We start from the raw sequence: 20,296 nt of genomic DNA on the forward strand, positions 1-20,296 counted from the left end.
AAGGCTTCCAACCTCGCCTTTTTCAAGAGTATCGTTTTCACCATAAAAAGCTTTTTAGAAGTTTTTAGTTTTCATTCTTTTATATTGGTTTTTATTTGCATTTTTTCCATATGCAATATGTGAACGCCAAGATCAGAGCTGTCAGCGTAAGCTTAAACTTTACTTAAAGGTTCACTTAAAGCAGAAGCATTAAGTAATTTCAGTGCTAGATATAAACTATTAAATAATTCAATGTGTACTTTTTCAACAGACGTAAGTTATTGACCAGAAAATGGCCCAGCGAAGCCCAATCTTCCCAACTCTTGCCCCTTCTGAAAGGTACAGTTTGAAATGTAAAACCCAAAATCTTCACATTGCAGAGTATTACGTGTGTCTCAGTTCCCTATATATAGTAACGCTGTGACTTGGGACTTTGGCATCAGTATGCAAAGCAAAGTGAAATACTTCAGACTCATGCAAATCACGGCCCAAATCACAATTCCTGACTCAGCTTTTACTTAACCCTTTCCCAAAGAAATTAAATAGCTTAAACTGTGACTGAGTAGAAGCCCAAGAATACTGTACTTTATCCAGTCTTCTAAAAGCATGGACTAAGTGTGAAAACTCAGAGTCAGAAGTGACCTTTGTCGGAGTCCTTACACATCTCTATCAATATAATCATGGTGAAAGTAAACCGTTAATTTGGCTCATTAACAGGAAACAACATGGAGAATATACAGCAAATAACAGAGTTCCAAGAAAAAGATCTCCTCTTTCAAAGTGGAGTTGAACTTTGTATCTTCCACTTATGCCTCTGAAAATTTTCTTTATTCTTTACAGAGTATAGCAGCAGGAAAAGACTGCATGCATTAGCAGCCTCTTTTTTTTTTTACTTTAAGCACCCATGAGCTCCATTGCTTTCCATGGAAGCTATGCAGTGCAGAGCTCTTGAAAAAGCTAGACAATTATTCAAGGTACCCAAATGTAAGCTATTTTGGGGGAAAAATTGCCTTCTAAGACTATGGGAAGCTTGTCATAATTTTGGTCTCCCCTCAGTTTCTACAGCTACATGTGGTCCTGTCCAGTTCATGGGGGAAAAAGCTTCTGTATGGTATTAAGGGTGGCTGTAGAGACTGAAAAAAGGAATGGACAGAAGCTACTCCTTTTTAGTCTTGGTCTGCAATATCTGCCTTCTACAGTTACTGCTTTGATTAAGCCTGAAAACCATACAGACAAATAGCATTGCTTCGAAACTCAGTAAAAGGGGGTTGAATCTGGACTTTTAATCAAATTATACTTCTGAATTGTAAATACTTTTATAAGGCTAATGTCCTTTTCTCAAGATCCTGTGCTTTTGTAAGCTTCCTTAAAGGGTAGGGGAAGAGCCTGGCCTGCCTTTGTACCAGATACACGCAGTAGCCGACGCAGCACCCACTTCTTTGTAGCAGTGGGCCTTCTCTCTGCGAGTATTTTGGTGCTTCTCCCCAGTACTGCTACTAAGATAGTACCGCAGTGTCGCCGGTGGAAAGACATTGCAGTTTTGTGTGAGAACTTAACAATATCTGGATATTCTTCTTCACTAGACGGGTTCGAAACATACCGCTGCATAGCCAGGTGTTGACAGCGGTCCCGCTGGCGTCTGCGAGCCTGGTGGATCAGCTGGAGGACAGAATCCTAAGCCATGAGAAAACAACGGCGGCTCTTGTGGAACACGCTTTCCGCATTAAGGAGGACATTGTTTCCACTCTGCACAGAATGCAGAACAAAGGGGGGGGCGACCGGTTGGCTAGACAACTCTTGGAAGAACATATCCGAAACATCACGGCGATAGTGAGGCAACTTAATCGGGACATTGAGGTATGTTAAGAATTTTTCACAGGGCTAATGCCATCTCAGCTACTTACTCATTCTAATCTAATAGGAAAGTTTACCACAGGGTAAGTAAAGGTCAGACAAGGTCTGAAGATCCTGTAAGCCCATAAATTGTTTTCATAACTTGAAAAACTGTTTGCAAATTACGTAATTCTTTCAGTGGCTATGAAAATAGCACAGGATATTAGCATATAAACACAGAAACCTTTGTGGTACTAATAGGCTTGCTTTCAAAAGCTGCACTGGAAAACCTTGAAACAATGAATTAATGTGACACTAATACCCAGCTCCACTTCAGGCCAAAGGCTGTGCTGTATAAACACTAGGAAATGCCTTAGCCCTGTAATAAACTTTCTTTCGCTTCCGACTCACTGACAACACCAAGTAGCCAAACCCAACTGCTCATTTTTATGACCTAATCATATGCAGATACGTGACTTCATGTCTGACCTCTGCTGCTATGAGCAACAGGGGTGTGATGGGGAAAAAAAAGGATAAAAATTAATATTTAAGTTTCCATTCCATTGTCAAGTTATACTTTATACATATTATGGTATTGATGTGCAGTTTGGGCACAGAATAAGAAATAATAAATGACCTAAAAGGTATCTGGCTTAGTACAATCCAAGATAAAGCTTTTAATACAGTAATTAAAAGATGGTAGCTGATGTTACTGAAATACTGAAAAATAACGAGTGTCATTTTAAGCGTACATTAAATGTGGCATACTGAGTTTATATTTGCACGTGAATGCTTTGTAGATGCTGCAGGAACAGATACGGGTCAGAGACAATCTCAGCTATGGAACAAATTCTACCCTCAAGAGCCTGGAAATGCGGCAGCTTTCTGGTTTAGGAGATCTTCGGGGAAGAGTTGCAAGGTAAAAGTCAACACGGAAGTGTATGTTGGAGACTAGCTAATGTTTTAATCTTGAAGGATGAATGTTAATGATAATGGGCTGAATTAAACTTTGGCAAAATTCCCAGGATGATTTTGGTCGTTTTCAAGAAAATGAATAATAATCCTTTGCATTCCAGTATTACATACTAAACTTAACAATACCACCTTTAATTCCTGAAATTAGTTTTTAATAAATTACCTCAAATCCCTTAGGAATTTGGATTTGGTTCAGCTTTAAAAAGTATTAGGGTTAGATTGGTCTATCTTTGAAACAAATTAATTAGCACAATTATAAAGGCAGCATGGAACAATCTGCACTTGTAAAGAACAGAGTAGTCACACATTTTTTGCATATATTTTAGAAGTAAAAAACTGCATTCTGTTATTGGTTAGCTATAGTAGAAACTACATAGGCGATCTGACATGTAGGAACAGAAAACTATAAAATAATAGAGGTTTTACAGGCTCCTTGAAACTCCAGGTTTCAGTTGTGCAACTACACAGAGTTCAGGCTGTGCCATCAATGACACATTTACAAACCCCAGTACAACAACATTCGCTGACGTGTCTGTATAGCTGAACACAAAAGACAGAGGATATACCTGGGGATAACCCCGCGCACCAGTACGGGTTAGGGGCTGACCTGCTGGAGAGCAGCTCTGCAGAGAGGGACCTGGGAGTCCTGGTGGACAGCAAGTTGACCATGAGCCAGCAATGTGCCCTTGTGGCCAAGAAGGCCAATGGCATCCTGGGGGGGATTAAGAAGAGTGTGGCCAGCAGGTCGAGGGAGGTTCTCCTCCCCCTCTGCTCTGCCCTGGTGAGGCCACATCTGGGGTACTGTGTCCAGTTCTGGGCCCCCCAGTTCAAGAGAGACAAGGAACTACTGGAGAGAGGCCAGCAGAGGGCTACGGAGATGATGAGGGGGCTGGAGCGTCTCTCTTATGAAGAAAGGCTGAGAGACCTGGGGCTCTTTAGCCGGGAGAAGAGAAGACTGAGAGGGGACCTTATCAATGCTTATCAATACCTAAAGGGTGGGTGTCAAGAGGATGGGGCCAGGCTCTTCTCAGTGGTGCCCAGTGACAGGACAAGGGGCAACGGGCCCAAACTGGGGCACAGGAGGTTCCATCTGAACATGAGGAAAAACTTCTTTACTTTGGGGTTGCAGAGCCCTGGAACAGGCTGCCCAGGGAGGCTGTGGAGTCTCCTTCTCTGGAGACATTCAAAACCCACCTGGATGCAGCCCTGTGCAGCCTGCTGTAGGTGACCCTGCTTTGGTGGGGGAGTTGGACTGGCTGATCTCCAGAGGTCCCTTCCAGCCCCTGCCGTTCTGTGATATATACAGCTATAGAAAAAGGACCTAATTTGGCCTGAAGTAGCTTGGCTAATAACTTTAGTGGAATTATACTTGTCCTGAATTTGACCTATTGTCTATATTGTGCAGGTAATTTTCTTTTTTGTACTTCAACCGATTTAGTGATAACCTTCAACAGCCTACAAAAATAATCAGGGAGGGATTTTCCTTGAACTAAAGTGTTCTTATAAATTACTTAATTGTTTGAAGTTTCCACTGTAACTTTCATAGCCCATTTTTGTAAAGAATACTTTGGAGAGGTTTTACATACTTTTTTTTTTTTTTTTTTAAAGTTATGCACTGTCCTTTAGTAAACAGGAATGAACTAGACAAGTTTATTTTGTCAAATCAGAGAGGGGATTGAAATATATATATATACACATAGATATCTATCTCACTGAAAAATATCTGCCAAATGTACATGCTTAGACTTTCCTGCTTCTGTATATAAAAAGTCCACTTTGAGATCGTACAACATCCTGAGGTCCGTATTTGGAGCAACAGTTACTGACACCTCGTGAAGCAAAATAACAGAACTCAAGTGAATAAACACCTGCCAGCATGAGGTTCTCAGTGGGGCCCTTGCCTGTCCCGAGTACTTGGCATGGGGATCAGTGGTGGACTAGCACAGTCTGTGCCAGGATTCTTCCCTTATTTACTTAGGGCAACGCCCTTGTACTGTGCCTGGGTTGCAATTTATCTGATAATTGCATAAGAGTACACTGATTGCCCTATGTCAGGCTGTGCAGTTAATGTTGGATAGCTGAATTCATTACCATAGGAGAATCAGGTTATTGTCTTTTAATCGTTGCCTTCTATCCAGCATTATGCTCTCTACATAGAAATGTTCCCTGAATGAGGAAGAAAATAAGCTTCCCTTTATCAGAAATCAAGTTAAAGCAGTGTTCCACAGGAGAATGCTATTTGCCTCTATTTACAGACATATTCTACTTTGAAAATTAGTGTTCCTGTGAATAATTATATAGCAATATCTGGAGATCGTGGTCAAGACGGCAGTTTGTTATGCTGTTGGCACTATATGGACACTTACCAGAAACTTTCCCTGGGATAAACGCTTTCTGATTACTCCAGCCAATGTTCCTGATATAAAATAAGCTGAACTCACCTAATGTAATTTCACTGTTACATCTAGTTCTGCCAGCTTTCGGAGGAGTTCAGAGAGTGAAACCTTAGAAACACGATCAAATAACTGTGGGTTACCAATTCACTGTGCATCAGCCCTCGGCCAGCGTCAAGGCCCTGTGTATGGCTCGGGCTGCAGGGGCGGTAGGCTAATTTAACGCCAAGTACATCAAGTTTGCTCTAGGCTAGCAGCGTGCAGATGGACAACCAGTGTGACCCATTTCTGTGTGCCCCGTGATAGTACATCACCTAAGTCTGAGCCTTTTGGTCCTGTAATAATTTTAGTGCCGATCTCAGGATTCTGGCCAAATTTCAGTTCCAGTGATTACAGGCGTACTAAACATCCTATTCAACTTCAATATTGGACAGAGTGGTATTTATTTCCTAACACCAACTGTTCTGTATCATGCCAATATATCATCGAACAACTGTCTCATTATTTCTTGACGGCTGCTGCTTTTAATGATGAGAACAGGGATCCCTACATGCACATGCAGTTCTGAAGCACAGCTCCAAAACCACACTACCCACAGCTCTGGAAGAGTGAGGTTTGGACAGACCTTACAGTTGACCTCACCCACATCGCAGAATCAACTAATACCCCTAGCAGAGGACGACTGAATACACATTACAGCTCATGTCTCTGGGCCATTTCCCCTTAAGCATAATTTATCGATGAATGTGTAAAGTATCATTACAGTGTTCACCATGAATGATGCTATATGTTTTCCTAAGAATGAGCATTATTATTAACTTTAAGAAAAATATTACCTCTATTAAATTCAGCGACACATTCAGCAGAAAATGACCTACATGCCGATAGATCCATTACTCCAGCCTCCTGTCCCTGATGGTGGCAATTTTATATAACATAGATTTACCAATTCTATTTCTAGTGATATTAGATCATAAAACTCATGAGTAGTGCTTTATCATTTACTTGCAGAATAACTTGCAGACTACGATCATTTGTCTGGAAAGTTTGAATACAGCAGCCTGGTCAGGACCATAGCAGTAGCTGTCTCTAGAAGCTTCCTGACAGCTGAAACATCCAGAGAAATGGCAATGAAGCATGCTTAAATTTGGCCTACTTTGCATATATGGATGATTTTTTATATACATTATGGATCTGATTCATTTCAGACACCCTGGACTCATTACACGTAGGCAGATTTTCCTACACTGCACAGCAAATGAGTCTGATGCATCTGGGATGCACTGCATTTATGAACTTCCTCAGCACCGCAAATGTGCTGCACTCTGGCTACGTGCTGTGTAGGAGATGCATCAGTGAGGGCTGATCTGGGCGCTCTGATCCAGGCTGTTCAGAACCCACCAGCTCTGCTGGTCTTGCTCAGCGGACCTCTTGGATGTACCAACTTGCTTTTCGCTACTTGTTTTTCACCGAAACACTGGTACTCTAATTGAAACATCTCCTGTTATAATAGAACAGGAACATTAAAAATCTGTCTGTACCGTTATGGCATATTTATATAGCATCCCGTGGCAGAGCATTGGTGTAGTTCTCAGCTTTATCTAGTCCCTGGTGATACCGAATACAGCAACCATTGTGTTTTGATTTCTTAGAGATCAAAGACAACAAAAATACTCTTCAGTGTGCCAGAAAAGTAACTACTGCTTTTGCTTACTTCAACCTGGAAGGCAGTTGTTTGATAATTTCACTGTTTATATAAAACATTACTGATTTCTAGAATTATACTGTATTCTGAACTTGTGAGTAATACTTGGCAATCTCTCAATTTATTCTTCATTTACTAATTTCATATAAGTGCACAGATTGGCAAGCAGAGCTTTCAGAAACTGTCCTCCAAAATCAAACAGTAGTAAACCAAACACGTTCTAGTGCATCTTTGCCCCAAATTTCAACAGTGTACGTGTGCAACTGCCCATGAAAAACTGCACTGGGTTGTTTTTTCAGGCAGCTTCAGCATTTCAGACATGAAGACAGAGAATTATTCGTTGTGCATTTATTTGTACAAAATGGTTTTATAGACAGCTCTTATATTTTTAAACTAGTATTCTTCCTAGAAATCTTAATATATCTCTCATTTCTTTCCTCGTGCTTTTAAGGTGACCAAACCTCAAAAGTTGTTTTCAACTTCTGTCTTTGTTATATCCATAGTCCACTGGCTTCATCTATATAGATAGTCTGATTACTTCACCCAGAAACTTAAATCAGAAACATGTAGTTCTATTTTTAAGAAGAATTCTATTATCATTTTAACATGAATCTATAAAGAAGTATCAAAGCAGAGCTTTCAGAGGTATGGAAAATTCAATGGGGATTGTAGTGTGCCTTTTTTTTTTCCTCCTTTTTTTTTTTTTAAACAGGGAAAAATGCCAAACTATAATATGCCCTTTTGTTTAGACTGCTGGTTTTCTTCGGACCCACTGTGCAGTAGAAAGCTGAATCAAAAGTGTTAGAAAGCCCATGGTTTTCCATATGTTCAACTTATGATTGCCTCCCTCCCCAATTTGAAAGCAAGTAGAAGCATGGACTGAAGTTGTTTAACTGTTTTAAGTTTTTAACTCAAAATGTATACTCACAGCACTAACATGAGAATCTCATTTCTTGTCTGCAGCACACCAATGTTTTCTTCCAGGTCAAAACTAATCAGGTGTTTGTGAGTGTGTACAATATATTTAGCAAAAAGACTTCTCTTTGATCACTTCAATATATGGAATATTGTTTTTAAAAAAGCAAATAGCAGGATAAACATCGCATTACTACAGGCAATGGAATTTAAACTTTATTCCAACTTTGTTTACGAGAGTGAGAATTACAGTATCCCTGTAGAAAAAGGGAATAACCCGATTAATACATACCAGGCTGACACTAAATTGACATGGTAGAATGTTAATGTTTCAGTTACCATACAACTATGAGACCCCTTTGATCATGTAACTGAGTTCCACAAAGAAGAGAGATGCACTGCGATTAAACAGAAAACACTAATTTGCCTTAAAACCAATCACAGATGCCTACTGTTTACCTTTGCTACTGTAGTTTCAAAGCTGTTGCTTTTTACATTTTCTGTCATGCCTCAGAGAAACAAAACTGACCATTTTTTTGAGCCCATAGGCTTTTGGTGACTAGATACAAGCTGGTTTCACTCCTCTGATTCTCTCTGATTGTAACAGCACAGAGAGATTTGGCTTCTCTTGTCTTTCTAAAGAAGCTCTCTGACTGTAAGACCCAGAAGTATGGTTCACTGCTGTGTAAACCTTAGCTGGTCTTCCTACAGGTATTACTAATTGATCTCAATGCTGAACTGCTAAACTATAAATTAATTTCCACAAGTGTTATAGTTTCTATGTGCTCTTTTGCATTACTGATTATTTTCATGTTGAAATCATATTGTAAGACTAAGCAAATGCTCTGTTTGTCATTTTAGCTGTTACTTTCCCTTCATGTTTAATGATAATGGTAGTTACTGTAACCGAGGTGATGAAAACGCATGTTGAAATGAAAGCCTTGGAACTGAAATGTGACTAAAGAGAGGTTAAAACGTGTCGTTCATTTAGATGATGACTTAACGTGCCTCAGCTTGTTGCATTTTATTGCCTTTTTCTCCCTCACATTGTACCTCCATCAGTTTCGTAGATCAGATTTGGTAACTGCCGATTACATATTTCCCTTAACAAAAAAAATACACATGACTCATCTTCACAGAGGTCTTACTCCTGAAATTACAGTATTTATCTTTTTACAGCTCAGTTAATGTCCTTACTGTATTACTGTAGATGAAATCCACCTGACCAAAGTATTTTTGAAATGTGGTAGAAAAATGCACATATACTATAGCACATTTATCCTGAAAACGTTACAGCATCAGGAAATGTTCCAATGTGAAGGAAGGAACCAATAATTATTATGTTCCAGGACTGCATTTTATAGTCTGTTGTGAGACAAAATTGCCATTGCTTTCAATGACAGTTTTACCTGAATAAAGACTAATAACAGTAAAATTTGCCCCGTATTGTTTACTACACATCTTAATTGTATACTGCTATTTCACAAATAAAAATAAGAATGTAAAACTCAGAGGGACACAGCTATAATAATGAAAAAATGGTCCCCAATTTTTTAGGCTTCTAATCATGTAGGCGAAATCACGCACACCTTAACAGATGTCTTTTTTGCAATATGACAAAAATACAAGGTATTGAAAATCTGCATCTTTGCATTTCTAATGTGATTTCCCTGACTGATAACAACACAGTCTACACATATTATGCCAGTGCCAAGAGAAGGAATACAAGGAATGTATGTCAGACTACTTGACTTCTAGTCCCACTGGGGAGCAGTTTGCTGAATAGTATGAGATATATCAGCGTTCTTACAGTTTCAAAAGACATCGATTTGCTAGACAGCCCACAATTTCACAGAAATGCCCAGTCTAAAATGGATAATTTAAAAAGCCTGGACCTTATATTCTATTCAGCTGTTGCTTTGGTATTTATCTATTCAAACAGGTGTGATGCTGGGTTAGCCAGACTGTCTGCAGAGCATAAAATTACGTATGAAAGACTTCAGAGCCTAAGTAAAGACCAACACACCTCCAAGCTGATCTTAGAATCTAAAATCAAAGAGGCAGAAATACAGGTATGGTATTTAGACCAAAGTGATCCATGTATGGGTAAGAGTTGTAGTCTAATGCACTAATAATTCCATTACTGTGAATTATTATCCTGGGAGGTCACAGGATAAATGTGGAAGTACAATGAGATACAAATGGAGAGGTGTATCTGCTCACAGTCCTTATTAGATTGAATATTGGTACCTAGCTGCAATACTGTACTGGTCTAACTGAAAAAAAAAGTCCTTAATTTGCTGCATTTAGCATGCTGTGTAGAAGGGGCTAGTATCTAAAGGCATCCAAAAGGATTCCAGGAATGCGCAAAAGTCAGTGATTATTCCTGAATGGCTTCTTGAGGTTGGGATGTAAACATGACATGGATGCTCTACAAAACTACCACAACAATGCAAATATCAGTCTCTCCCTGTATGTTTTGGCCTTCCTAGGATGATTTTGTATGTATTTGAACACAATTTTTGAAGGTCTGCTAAACAAAACTGGTTTGGGGTTCTGTGAATCCATTAATCTGTCCGTTAGGTTTCTCTTCCATTGAGTATGAGAATGGAAGTGAGCACTAGATACAAGCAGAGAGTTGTGACATTAAGGAAAAGGATTCTTCATATCTCCATCTCAAGGCCTTCCCATTTTCTTGGGCAACAAAAGTATTTTACATCTTCACTTTGCGGTAGGTAAATGGTTAAAATCCACTTTACCTTTCTCAGAAGACTCAGTATAGTAAATTAGCACGCCAGCATGCTAGGAGCTTATGGTCACAGACCTTGTAAACCAGAACAGTATGTTTCGTAAAACTGGGATGGTTGTTTTGGTGAGAAGTATTTTCTGTTAGTAATGACCTGTCCCCAGTTAAATCCAGCACTTTTATCACTGCAGTAGCCATTATACACGAAGTGATGGAGAGTATCGCTCAGTATTGGTGGAGTGCTTTGCCGTTCGTTGACTCCGCTTATGTGGCCACATGGAGATGTATGGATCGTGTAAATTCAGCTGTCTCAAGGGGGGGAGCAGGCAGACGCATTCAAGGCAAGACCGTTCAAATTATTTGTGGCTGGAAAATTACAGTTTTCACAATGATTATACTTCTATCTTGCGAGATACTTTATAATGAAAAATATACTAAAATGTGCAAATTCACTGATTTTCAAGATGTCAGCAAAAACGGCCCTTCTCTAAGATGTCCTCTACTGTTCTGAAAACGTCCCAAATGAGACTGGGATGAAATGCCGTTGAAAAATAGTAAATTCTGAATTTTGTTTCAGATATCTCATCTTCTGAGTAGAGTAGAGCAATCGATAATGCAACAAGAAGCAAAGCTGAAGATTGCCTACAAAGAGAGCAACCAACAGCTCCACCTTCTGGATGCGAAGTGAGTGCCCGGGAAACCTGGCTGCTGCCATGCGCCCCGGAGGGCAGGGCATCAGTGTTCCGAGTTTGCCTGTAGTAATCTTCCGGCCCACAAAAGCATGAACCTGTTTAAACATGTATGTGTGCTCAACAGATATTACAAAAGCACAATGGTCTGTCCAGTGGGACTTGCTTTCATGAAGAATTCTGCCCCTAATGTGGTTAAGCAATTTTGAAAAGCCCATTAAGGCCCTGGTTAAGTTACTCAGGCAGAACTTGTATTAACGAACACAGCTAAGGATTCTTGTAGGGGTGGCCCGGTACCTTTTTGCGAGAACTGTACGGAGCAACGAATGCTGGAGGTGGCTCTTGAGAGCAGGGCAAAATGTCCAGCTCAAGCAACCAGGAAGCAAGGCATAGCATTCACAGTGCCTTACTGCTTCACACTGGCTTCCAATAGGAATATCTAACTCAAATACCTTAATTATTAATGATAAGGCACTCTGCTGCTACTAGATATTATATAGGGATATACTAAATTCAGATATTAACTCCTCTCCAGGCATTTCACTCAGTGGCAGTCCTGGCTTAAGCCATCCACATCCTTACTCCTTACAGCTTATTGCCGTCCTCATGCAACCCCATCAGTTACGTCAGTAAAACTATTTGCAAACCAGATGAAAGAATAGATCCAGATTTCAAATATTCACTGGAAAAAGAGACTGTCTACAGAAACAGTTTTCATTGGCACAACTGGTTGGTGTAAACTTGAGGTGAGTATAGGTGACAGAAGTGGGGCTGTATGAACCGGCATTGCCACTAAAATAAATGATTATTAAATCTTTGCTCAGATTTAAGACCTATGGACACGAAGATTATAATCTGGATGGATGACCATATTCTGTTTTCAATGCTGCAAAGAATATGCATCTACTATGCCTCAAAATACTGTGATGTGTTTTGTATAAATAACTGCTACTTTGTTGTGCTTTTTCATCTTTATTTTCTGAAACAACGTCACCTTCTCCAGTTAGCAGACTTAAAGTTCCAAGATTCACCTTAATATGGTGTTAAGAATGTATTAAATTGTCATTAATTCTTGAAATGAAGATGTTCTTAAAAAAGTCGCTGCTGCATGACCTGAAGTTCTGCTCTTTTGTATCTGCTAATTTCTATTATGCTCTTAGATTAAAAAATGCTACTGAAGAACTCAGCAGCCAGATTTTGTCTGCACGTAGCTGGCTGGAACAGGAACATGAAAGGATGGAAAAAGAGCTTGTGCAAAAAATTGACCAACTCTCATCATCTTTTAAGGAAAACACTGTAAGTTTTGTTAAAATGTCCTAATCATACTTCTCAGGAAGTATTCAAAAGCATTATTCATAACTAAGATGATGTAATTGAGAGATTATTTGAGTGAGATTTTCAGACCTCCTCCATATTTGTGTAAGTCTTTTCAATGATGAGAAGTACAACATCCCCACAGCCTTATGATCTTCAAATAAATCTGATCACTTCTAAATAGACCAATATTTTAGCCTACAGTAATCAAGTCAGTTAAAACAATTTTATAAAAAATTGTAACTCCTTACACCTTTGAATTACACAAAAAAGATAATTAATTAATATCTATTGCATATTTGGGAAAGACCACTGTAATGTCATATGCAGAGTAAATAATTAAAACTCTTTTTCCCGGTTCCAGGAAATGAGTGAAAGAGCTATAGAGATGAAATTCAACCAAATGGCAGAGAAAATTGACAAAATAGAAGAAATACAGAAGATAAGCATAGAAGCACATGAAGCAAAACAGACTGAAGAAAAGATAAATATTCGCATTGGCAAACTCCAAAATGAGATAAATGAAGATATAAAAGAAATGAAAGCTGAAGTTAATGCTGGTAGGACCATAGTTATCAAGTTCTTTGATCTGAATTGTGGTAACAGTGATTGACTTATAATAATAGGCGAAAATGCCTTTGCTTGTATTGAAGTAGTTTAAAGACTTTTGGGCCATTAAAAAAGATTTTCACTAAGTGTGACAATCACAGCAACAAGAGGTGACACCTTATTAGATTAGAAGTGCTCTCCCCAGAGCATACAGAGGCACAGGATGGCTGCAGTCAGGGGTGGTTTTGCCATCAGCACACAATTACAGTCCCGTTTTAATTCAGAACTTTTGCCGTCTTCCTAGCGTGGGGCAGAGGGTTATGGTAGGGAGCGCATTCTGACAGTAATTATGCAATAGTCTTGCTTTTGATTATGGACTAATTTAATTCTCACCTGCAATTAGGATTTGCAGCTATTTATGAGAGCATTGGGTCCTTACGGCAAGTTCTAGAAGCAAAAATGAAGCTGGACAGAGACGACCTACAGAAGCAGATCCACCAAATGAAGCAGGAGGTTCCAACATGGGGAGAGGCTGGACCATGACTGCAAGATTGACGCTTACCCGGCTAAACAGGCAGACTATGATCTCGTTCCAGTCTGTAACCCAGACCAAATGCATGTACCAAATGACATGCTGCTATTGCACAGGTCCGTACGCTTACTCCAAGCGGTAAACGCGAGCTCTTCACGGATCAACTGACAGCAAGCTTTTAGGGCTGAGGTGCTGATTTGCCACTGCACTACTCTAGTTGCTCTCAGGAGATTAAGCACCGTGTAAAACTGGAGTAATATATTGGTGAAGCTGGCACCTAATTTGCTAAAGGCATTCCAGTGCTCCCCAGTTTCGCAGGCTTGATTAGGCAGGTATATGCTTTTATTTGTGTGTATATATATATATAGCTCCCACCCCCCCTTTTTTTTTTCCCTAAAAAACCCCAAGTTGATATCATTTGTTCAGTATCAGTTTGGCAAGGTTCTCCACCTTGATACAAATTACTTAATCGAAGTCAACAGACATTTTTACAGTGACTTTCTCTTCTCTTGACTTCCTGGGGAGACAGAATTGGCACTAAACAGACCAATTTTCAAAACCTTGATGCCATCAGAAAATCTTTGTTTCGTTTTGCAAATATCCTCTGTGTGTATGTGTGTGTAAATTAAGTAGTTATATAATGTAGTTGTAGACTAAGATGATTCATGATTCAAGAAACTTAACTCACGTGGTCTTAAGTATTGTGATTTTTTAAGTTAATAACCAAGTGGAGCTGAGACAAGGTAAAAGATGTATATAGAGTATTTTATAACTGGGCATGCGTTCCTGTGACTTGTTTCATTACATTGGCAAAAACTTGAAAGGTTTCAAAACAAAAGAGAAGGTGATAATCTAAAGTAGTCTGGAGAATGTCATGTAAAATAAAATGCAGTTTATGATCTGCTTAGTAAACAACTGATTCTTCAAATTTAAGTAGACTTTAATAACTTAGCAGATTCAAATTGCTAATTGCATTCACAGTATTTCCAAATAATAATGGTGCTTATTTCCATTCCCAGAACGGGTTACATAACAAAACCCAGCACCCAGACGGCATATTAATCAAGACAGGAAAAAACCCCCGTTGACTTTATATCTTCATTAATAGCTTGATATTGCTCCTTATGGTTGTAAATCATGGAGGATTAAGCACTTAAGAAGAATAAAAGACTTCATCCAGTATCCTATTAATTTGTACTATTAACAGTAATTCATATACAAAAATACTATTAATTTACACAAGCATTACTGTTAACCTAAGTTAATAGGATGTCTCTGCACTGTCTTTAATGGACCTTTCTTTCGGCCAGTACCACAAAACCATATTCCTATTTGGAAAAATCAGTGGCCAATTTCTCATCACTTCCATGAAAAAACATTTGGCCCAGAGTCACCATATTAAAAAAAAAAATAAAAATTAGTCCAAAACCTGAAAACTCAGTAACTTCAGTAGGACAGTGTGGTGTGTAAAGATCAAGCAAATGCACACATCTTTACAGGATTAGCACCTAAGTTGTATCCATTTCCTGAAAGTAATTGAATGTATCAAAGAGACACGAAGTTTTTGCAACTCTGGCTTCCAATGCTCGCTGATAACAAAACTGCCTCTGTTATCCCTGTTTTGTACCACCCGTGTGCTGTGAAATATATTTACAATGTCAGCTGAGGGGAAAGCCGAGTTCACTAAAGAGAGACAATGAAATGCTTGCAGATATTTCCTAAGAATCGTCTCAAAAATCCATTCATTATTCACATCCGTATTCTTATCTATTCTTACATATTTAGCCATGTGCAGTGGAAAAGCTGTCTCTGGTGTTTTATGAAAAAAAGAGAAAACAACAAAGAGAGAAGTAAAAAGAGCTGGAACAAAAACCCAACTTTTTTTTTCTTCTGTAGTTGGAAATACGTACCTGAGGGAATCTGGTATGATATGAAGATCATACAAGGAATCAGAGAAACAATTTATGTAGGACTTTAATAAAATGTTTCTCTGGTAAAAATCTTGTCTGATTCATCCAGATACAAATCAACACATAAAACCCTATTCAATTTTACTTTTGCTCTTGTGAAAACATTTTTTCCTAAATCTCAGCTAAAGCAAATAACTAAAAGCCCAAACAAAACAATATTGAAATGCAACCTACTGTCAGGCAGTGCCTTCAAACCGTATAAAGTGCGCTGTGGGAGGGAGGCACAGGTTATGGGGACTCGTATGCTGGGAAGAGACACAGAGACAGGGAGCTAGGCCACAAGGGGAGGCTGCCCTCATCCATCCCTTTCAGATGCTCTAACTAGTCAGTTGTGAAAGGAAGTCACATATTCCAGACCAAGAGAGTTCTTCAGAAAAATTGAGGAAAAGCCAGAATGGAAAAAATGTGTATGAAGAAAGACTGAAAAATCTGGAGAAGTAACAGGGAAAAAGAGTAAGTCAGAAGCGCGGAGCGATGGAATGGTAGCTGCATGGGCAAAGGCAAGGAAGAGTCACTACCTGCTGATGAAGCACAGAACAGGCCTGAAGATTTTAGAAAGAGTGAGAGTTTCAGACAATAATGTATTTGATACAAAACACAGAACCCACGAGGATGGGCACATTAACTGATTTGTCACAATTCATGCTTCCTACTTGCCTGCTGCATTTTACTCTGCTCGAACAGTTGGAAAAATAAATTCTTTTGGTTTGTTTTCCCTTTAGTTACTTTCCTGTTGTTGTTGTTTATTTGTTTGTTTGTTTTTTGTTTTGTTTTTTTTTTTTTAATTTATTTTCTGCACAAAATAGGTCAACCATGTCTTGTCTGCATAGTCTGTCAGGGAGCGCTCTATCTGGTACGTAACAGCCGAGCTCTTCACAGGAGAATTAGAGTCCCTGTATCTTTCAATCATCTTAAAGCTGGATGGCAAAATCCCCTCCTCAGAAACAGCACGCCCCCAGGGGACTAACTAGGAAGCCAGGAGGACAGTATTACAGACACTATGGTCTATGAAAACTTCATTTTGCAAAGCGGGAACCGATTCTGAAAACTGACCTGCAGAGAAACAAATAGAAGGAAACAGCTGTGCTTGAAAGTGGAGCTGCCCCTTCATTTTTACTTCCCATGCTGGTCTCCAGTGGCATTCCCATGTGCCAGTCCTTCAGGGATACAGAGGGTGGAAGTAATGTGCTTGCTTTATTCAGCATAAGTACTCATGCTAGGGGTCACTACCTGTACAGCACCAAACACAGGTCTGCCAGAGCCTGCCAACAGAAAAAGGTAGTGAGAAGGGGCAGTGTTTTTCTGGATGACACTCAAGCAAACAAAACAAGACTTAATGTATTTGGGAAAGTATAATACTGAATATGCACAAAATACTATTTAAAACACAAAGTACACTGACATAACCATAAACTCTCTGAAGGAAGGACTGGGAGGAGCCTTGAGAAGCCACCTGCTCCATCTCTCCACTTCAAGATAAGGCCAACTCCATCTAACATACTTGTCATAGGCACTTGTCTAACCTGCTTACAGAAACCTTTCAAGAATAAACCTCTGACTAATGCGGACTATTCCAACGCTTAAAGAACACCGCCGTGCTACCCAAACACCTAACCTGAAAGGACTCTTGATTGGACAAGACATAATGGGCTTAACTTTCAAGCACAGAGGACACAAAACCTAATTTGTTACATTCTTCCCTGCATGTCCATTAATTTTTTAAAGCAATCTGCGTTTTACAGAATATTCAGATGAAGTTTCACAGGGATCTTTCCCCAGTATTTCTTGAACTTTTATCTCCTTCCTACATCTCTAAAAAACCACCCAAAAAACCACCACCACCACAACCAGCCAAAAGAAGCCCACTTCCTCTCAGTAAGTTTTAAAATGTTCCTTTTGTCAGCTATTTAGCATGCATGAGGCCTAAACGACTTGCAGTGCGCAGACCATTCAGTCAGCTATGTTGCCTGAATGACAAAGCAAGTGTCAAAGGATAAACTCAGTAAAAATTCTTTAACTGGGGTACATGCCTTTTACATCAGTAGGTGATAGCACAGCAGAGCTATGTGCAGTGAAACGGTTAACTGGAAAGAAAATTATGTCAGTAGTTACAGAGCAATTGGTTATTTCGACTCATTAAGCAAACCAAAGTAACGATGTGAGCAAGAAGTTAAAAGGATGATTCTAACTCCCACACCTAGTTGTTCACGTAGTACAGCTTTATACTGTGGCTATTTTGTCCTTCCACACCGATACCGTTCAGTGGACAGTTTCCACGTTAGAGAAAAGCCGTAGGAAAGATAACGAACAGCACTATGTCAACAACAGAAACTGCTGTTATTGCTGTAACATCCATTTAAATAGAAATGCAGTTTTTTCTTCTTTTCTCAATTTCTACATTTCCTGCTCTACCTTCCCAAGTATTTAGCCATCAGGGTCAGAAAGCGTTCTTTGTATCTTAGAATGAAAGTGCTCGTTAGAGATGTATTCCAATAATGGAAATGTCTAATGAGAGACACATGACAAATTGATGAAGCCCTCCTGTGTGGACGGATTCCTCCTGTGGTACTCCCCACAGTGTAAGAAATTCAGAGGCAAATTTGAAGGGAAACAATAATGGAATTCGGTGCAAGTCCTCTTTTGAATTAGCCACAGGGTGTCACTGTTGCTCTTGGCAAGTGAAAGATGATGCTCCGTATACCTGCGATCCATAAACACTGCAATAGCACTGAGATGGGTCTGGAAGTATTTAACTTTATTATCCATTTTGTCAAAAGAAAAAAAAAAAAAGAACATTCTAAAGACATCACTCTGTAAAATCTCAATAAAGGCAGCCGTCTAGTTAAGCAAAGTTCTCTGAGGGCAATCGTGATGCTCCCTTGGGTACTACACAAGGAATGCTGAGTGGGGACCAAAGCTCTTTGCTACCTTTTGTGTCAGCAGAACTTTGTTCAACACAGAGCATTAAAAAAACCCCCAAACTCCCAAGCTCAGAAAAAATTCAGGGGCAGCTGTTCTAAAGCATAAGATCTTAAACCAAGCAAAGCTCAAAAAGCAACATGCATTTCACATGGATCACCCCAGGAGCTGCTGCAGACGTGCAGAAGAGGTTTCTCTCCCAGCACTGCCTCCCCCTCCAAGACCAACTTTGGCTGAAAGAGCACCGGACAATCTGAGCAGTTACTACCAGATGAAGCTCGGGGCCTAGCACAAAAAGCTGCTTTCAATCCATGCAAGGATTACCTCGATAAATAAATACAGTAGAATAGCATCAAACATTGCAAAATATCTGGGAGAGCCATAACTTTTGCTGGCATAGGTCAAGGAAAAAATGTTTTGAGCTCAGCAGAGCCTCAGTGATGTATACCAACCCAGGATCTAGATTAAGAAGAAAACTGAAGTATTAAATGTCATAATGCAAAAAGCCTGAACTGTATGAGAGGATGAGTAAGAATTGCTGGTGAGCGGGGAGAAAGGAGACTTGCTGCTTGTCGAGTGACAGGAATGAAAATAACACCCCTCATGCACTGCTGTACATACTCCAAACAGTTACTCATACTAAACCCGACTTCAGTTTCCGCTAAGGGTCATTTTCAAACGCCGTTGCAGTAAACAGGCTTCCATTATTTGCAACTGAAGTTGAAGCAGACTGTAAATGAAGACAGATTTTACAGACTTTGCTGCCTCATTCTTGTGCTACCATTTCCCAATGATATCAGCACTGCAAGATAGGCATCTACTTTGCTAGGTGGCTTTTGTGATCTTGCTATCTCCATTAAGGATACCTTAAAGGGTTCAATAATCGCATATTAGATTATATACACATCTGCATGTATAACACTGAACTTCCATGTTGTGCCATGCTCTTTTCTTCTTCATTAGCTTTGAGAATTGTGTTTCAGCACATTTTAAGTATCTTATACAAACAACAAAATTCTAGGAAGGTATAACAACTCGAAGTAGAGCTTTTAAAATGCAAATAACTGAAAACAATAGAAGTTAAAACTGCCATGCAGTGAAAAGATAAATGCTAACCTGTTTACTGCTATAAATAATAAACCTTATTTACTTTACAAAGATCTTACTGGGATTGATCACTTTGTATCTTCTACAAGTTTGAATACGTGAAGCACTGTGACCCAATTCCACATATGGTTTCCTTTGTGAGATTAATCTCCCTAAAACGAATGTGGCAGCTCACAGCATACAGTAAACTACTTGCTTATCTTTTTTGCATGTATAATGTTTTATTGCAAAACCAAAAGGATTGCTGGTCTCTGGTATGGTCTCCTGGTATCATGCTACATCATTAACAGCGAAATTTCAACCGTTACTTAACATTTTGGGTTTCCAGTTATCATAGACTAATGAGACAAAAAATGGATGGTGTAATAATTAGTAATAACATATCTCCGTTATCTAGAGTGAGGGGAGACTAGGGAAATCCAAATAATACCGACCCTGCGAGACAGCGCCCAGCAGTGGGATATGGAATCTCCCGATTGATTTTAGGCTAGTTTGGGCCCATTATCTATAGCTTTGTGCCCTTTATTTCAGTAAAATATCTAGTGGTAAATTGATTATTTACATTGGTTAGGTTGCCCTGGCTGTAGTAACTACCACACCGTGTTAAATTAAAAAAATAATGAGGAAAAAGTGAGCAAGGAATTATTATTCTGTCCCTGTGGCCCTACTG

General features: G+C 39.4%; 1 protein-coding gene across 1 annotated transcript; it reads left to right on the top strand.

Moving 5' to 3' along the window:
- The first annotated feature begins 271 nt into the window (after window positions 1-271).
- FAM81A (family with sequence similarity 81 member A) lies at window positions 272-13,641 on the top strand. Its single transcript, XM_086471789.1, has 8 exons — window positions 272-318; window positions 1,563-1,836; window positions 2,613-2,731; window positions 9,743-9,872; window positions 11,124-11,230; window positions 12,396-12,531; window positions 12,914-13,109; window positions 13,502-13,641. The coding sequence occupies exons 1-8, from the start codon at window positions 272-274 to the stop codon at window positions 13,639-13,641; spliced, it is 1,149 nt and encodes a 382-aa protein (XP_086327915.1).
- Window positions 13,642-20,296: the final 6,655 nt, after the last annotated feature.

The sequence above is a fragment of the Leptosomus discolor genome, chromosome 11 (genome assembly GCF_034619465.1).
Source record: "Leptosomus discolor isolate bLepDis1 chromosome 11, bLepDis1.hap2, whole genome shotgun sequence".
NCBI lineage: Eukaryota > Metazoa > Chordata > Aves > Leptosomiformes > Leptosomidae > Leptosomus > Leptosomus discolor.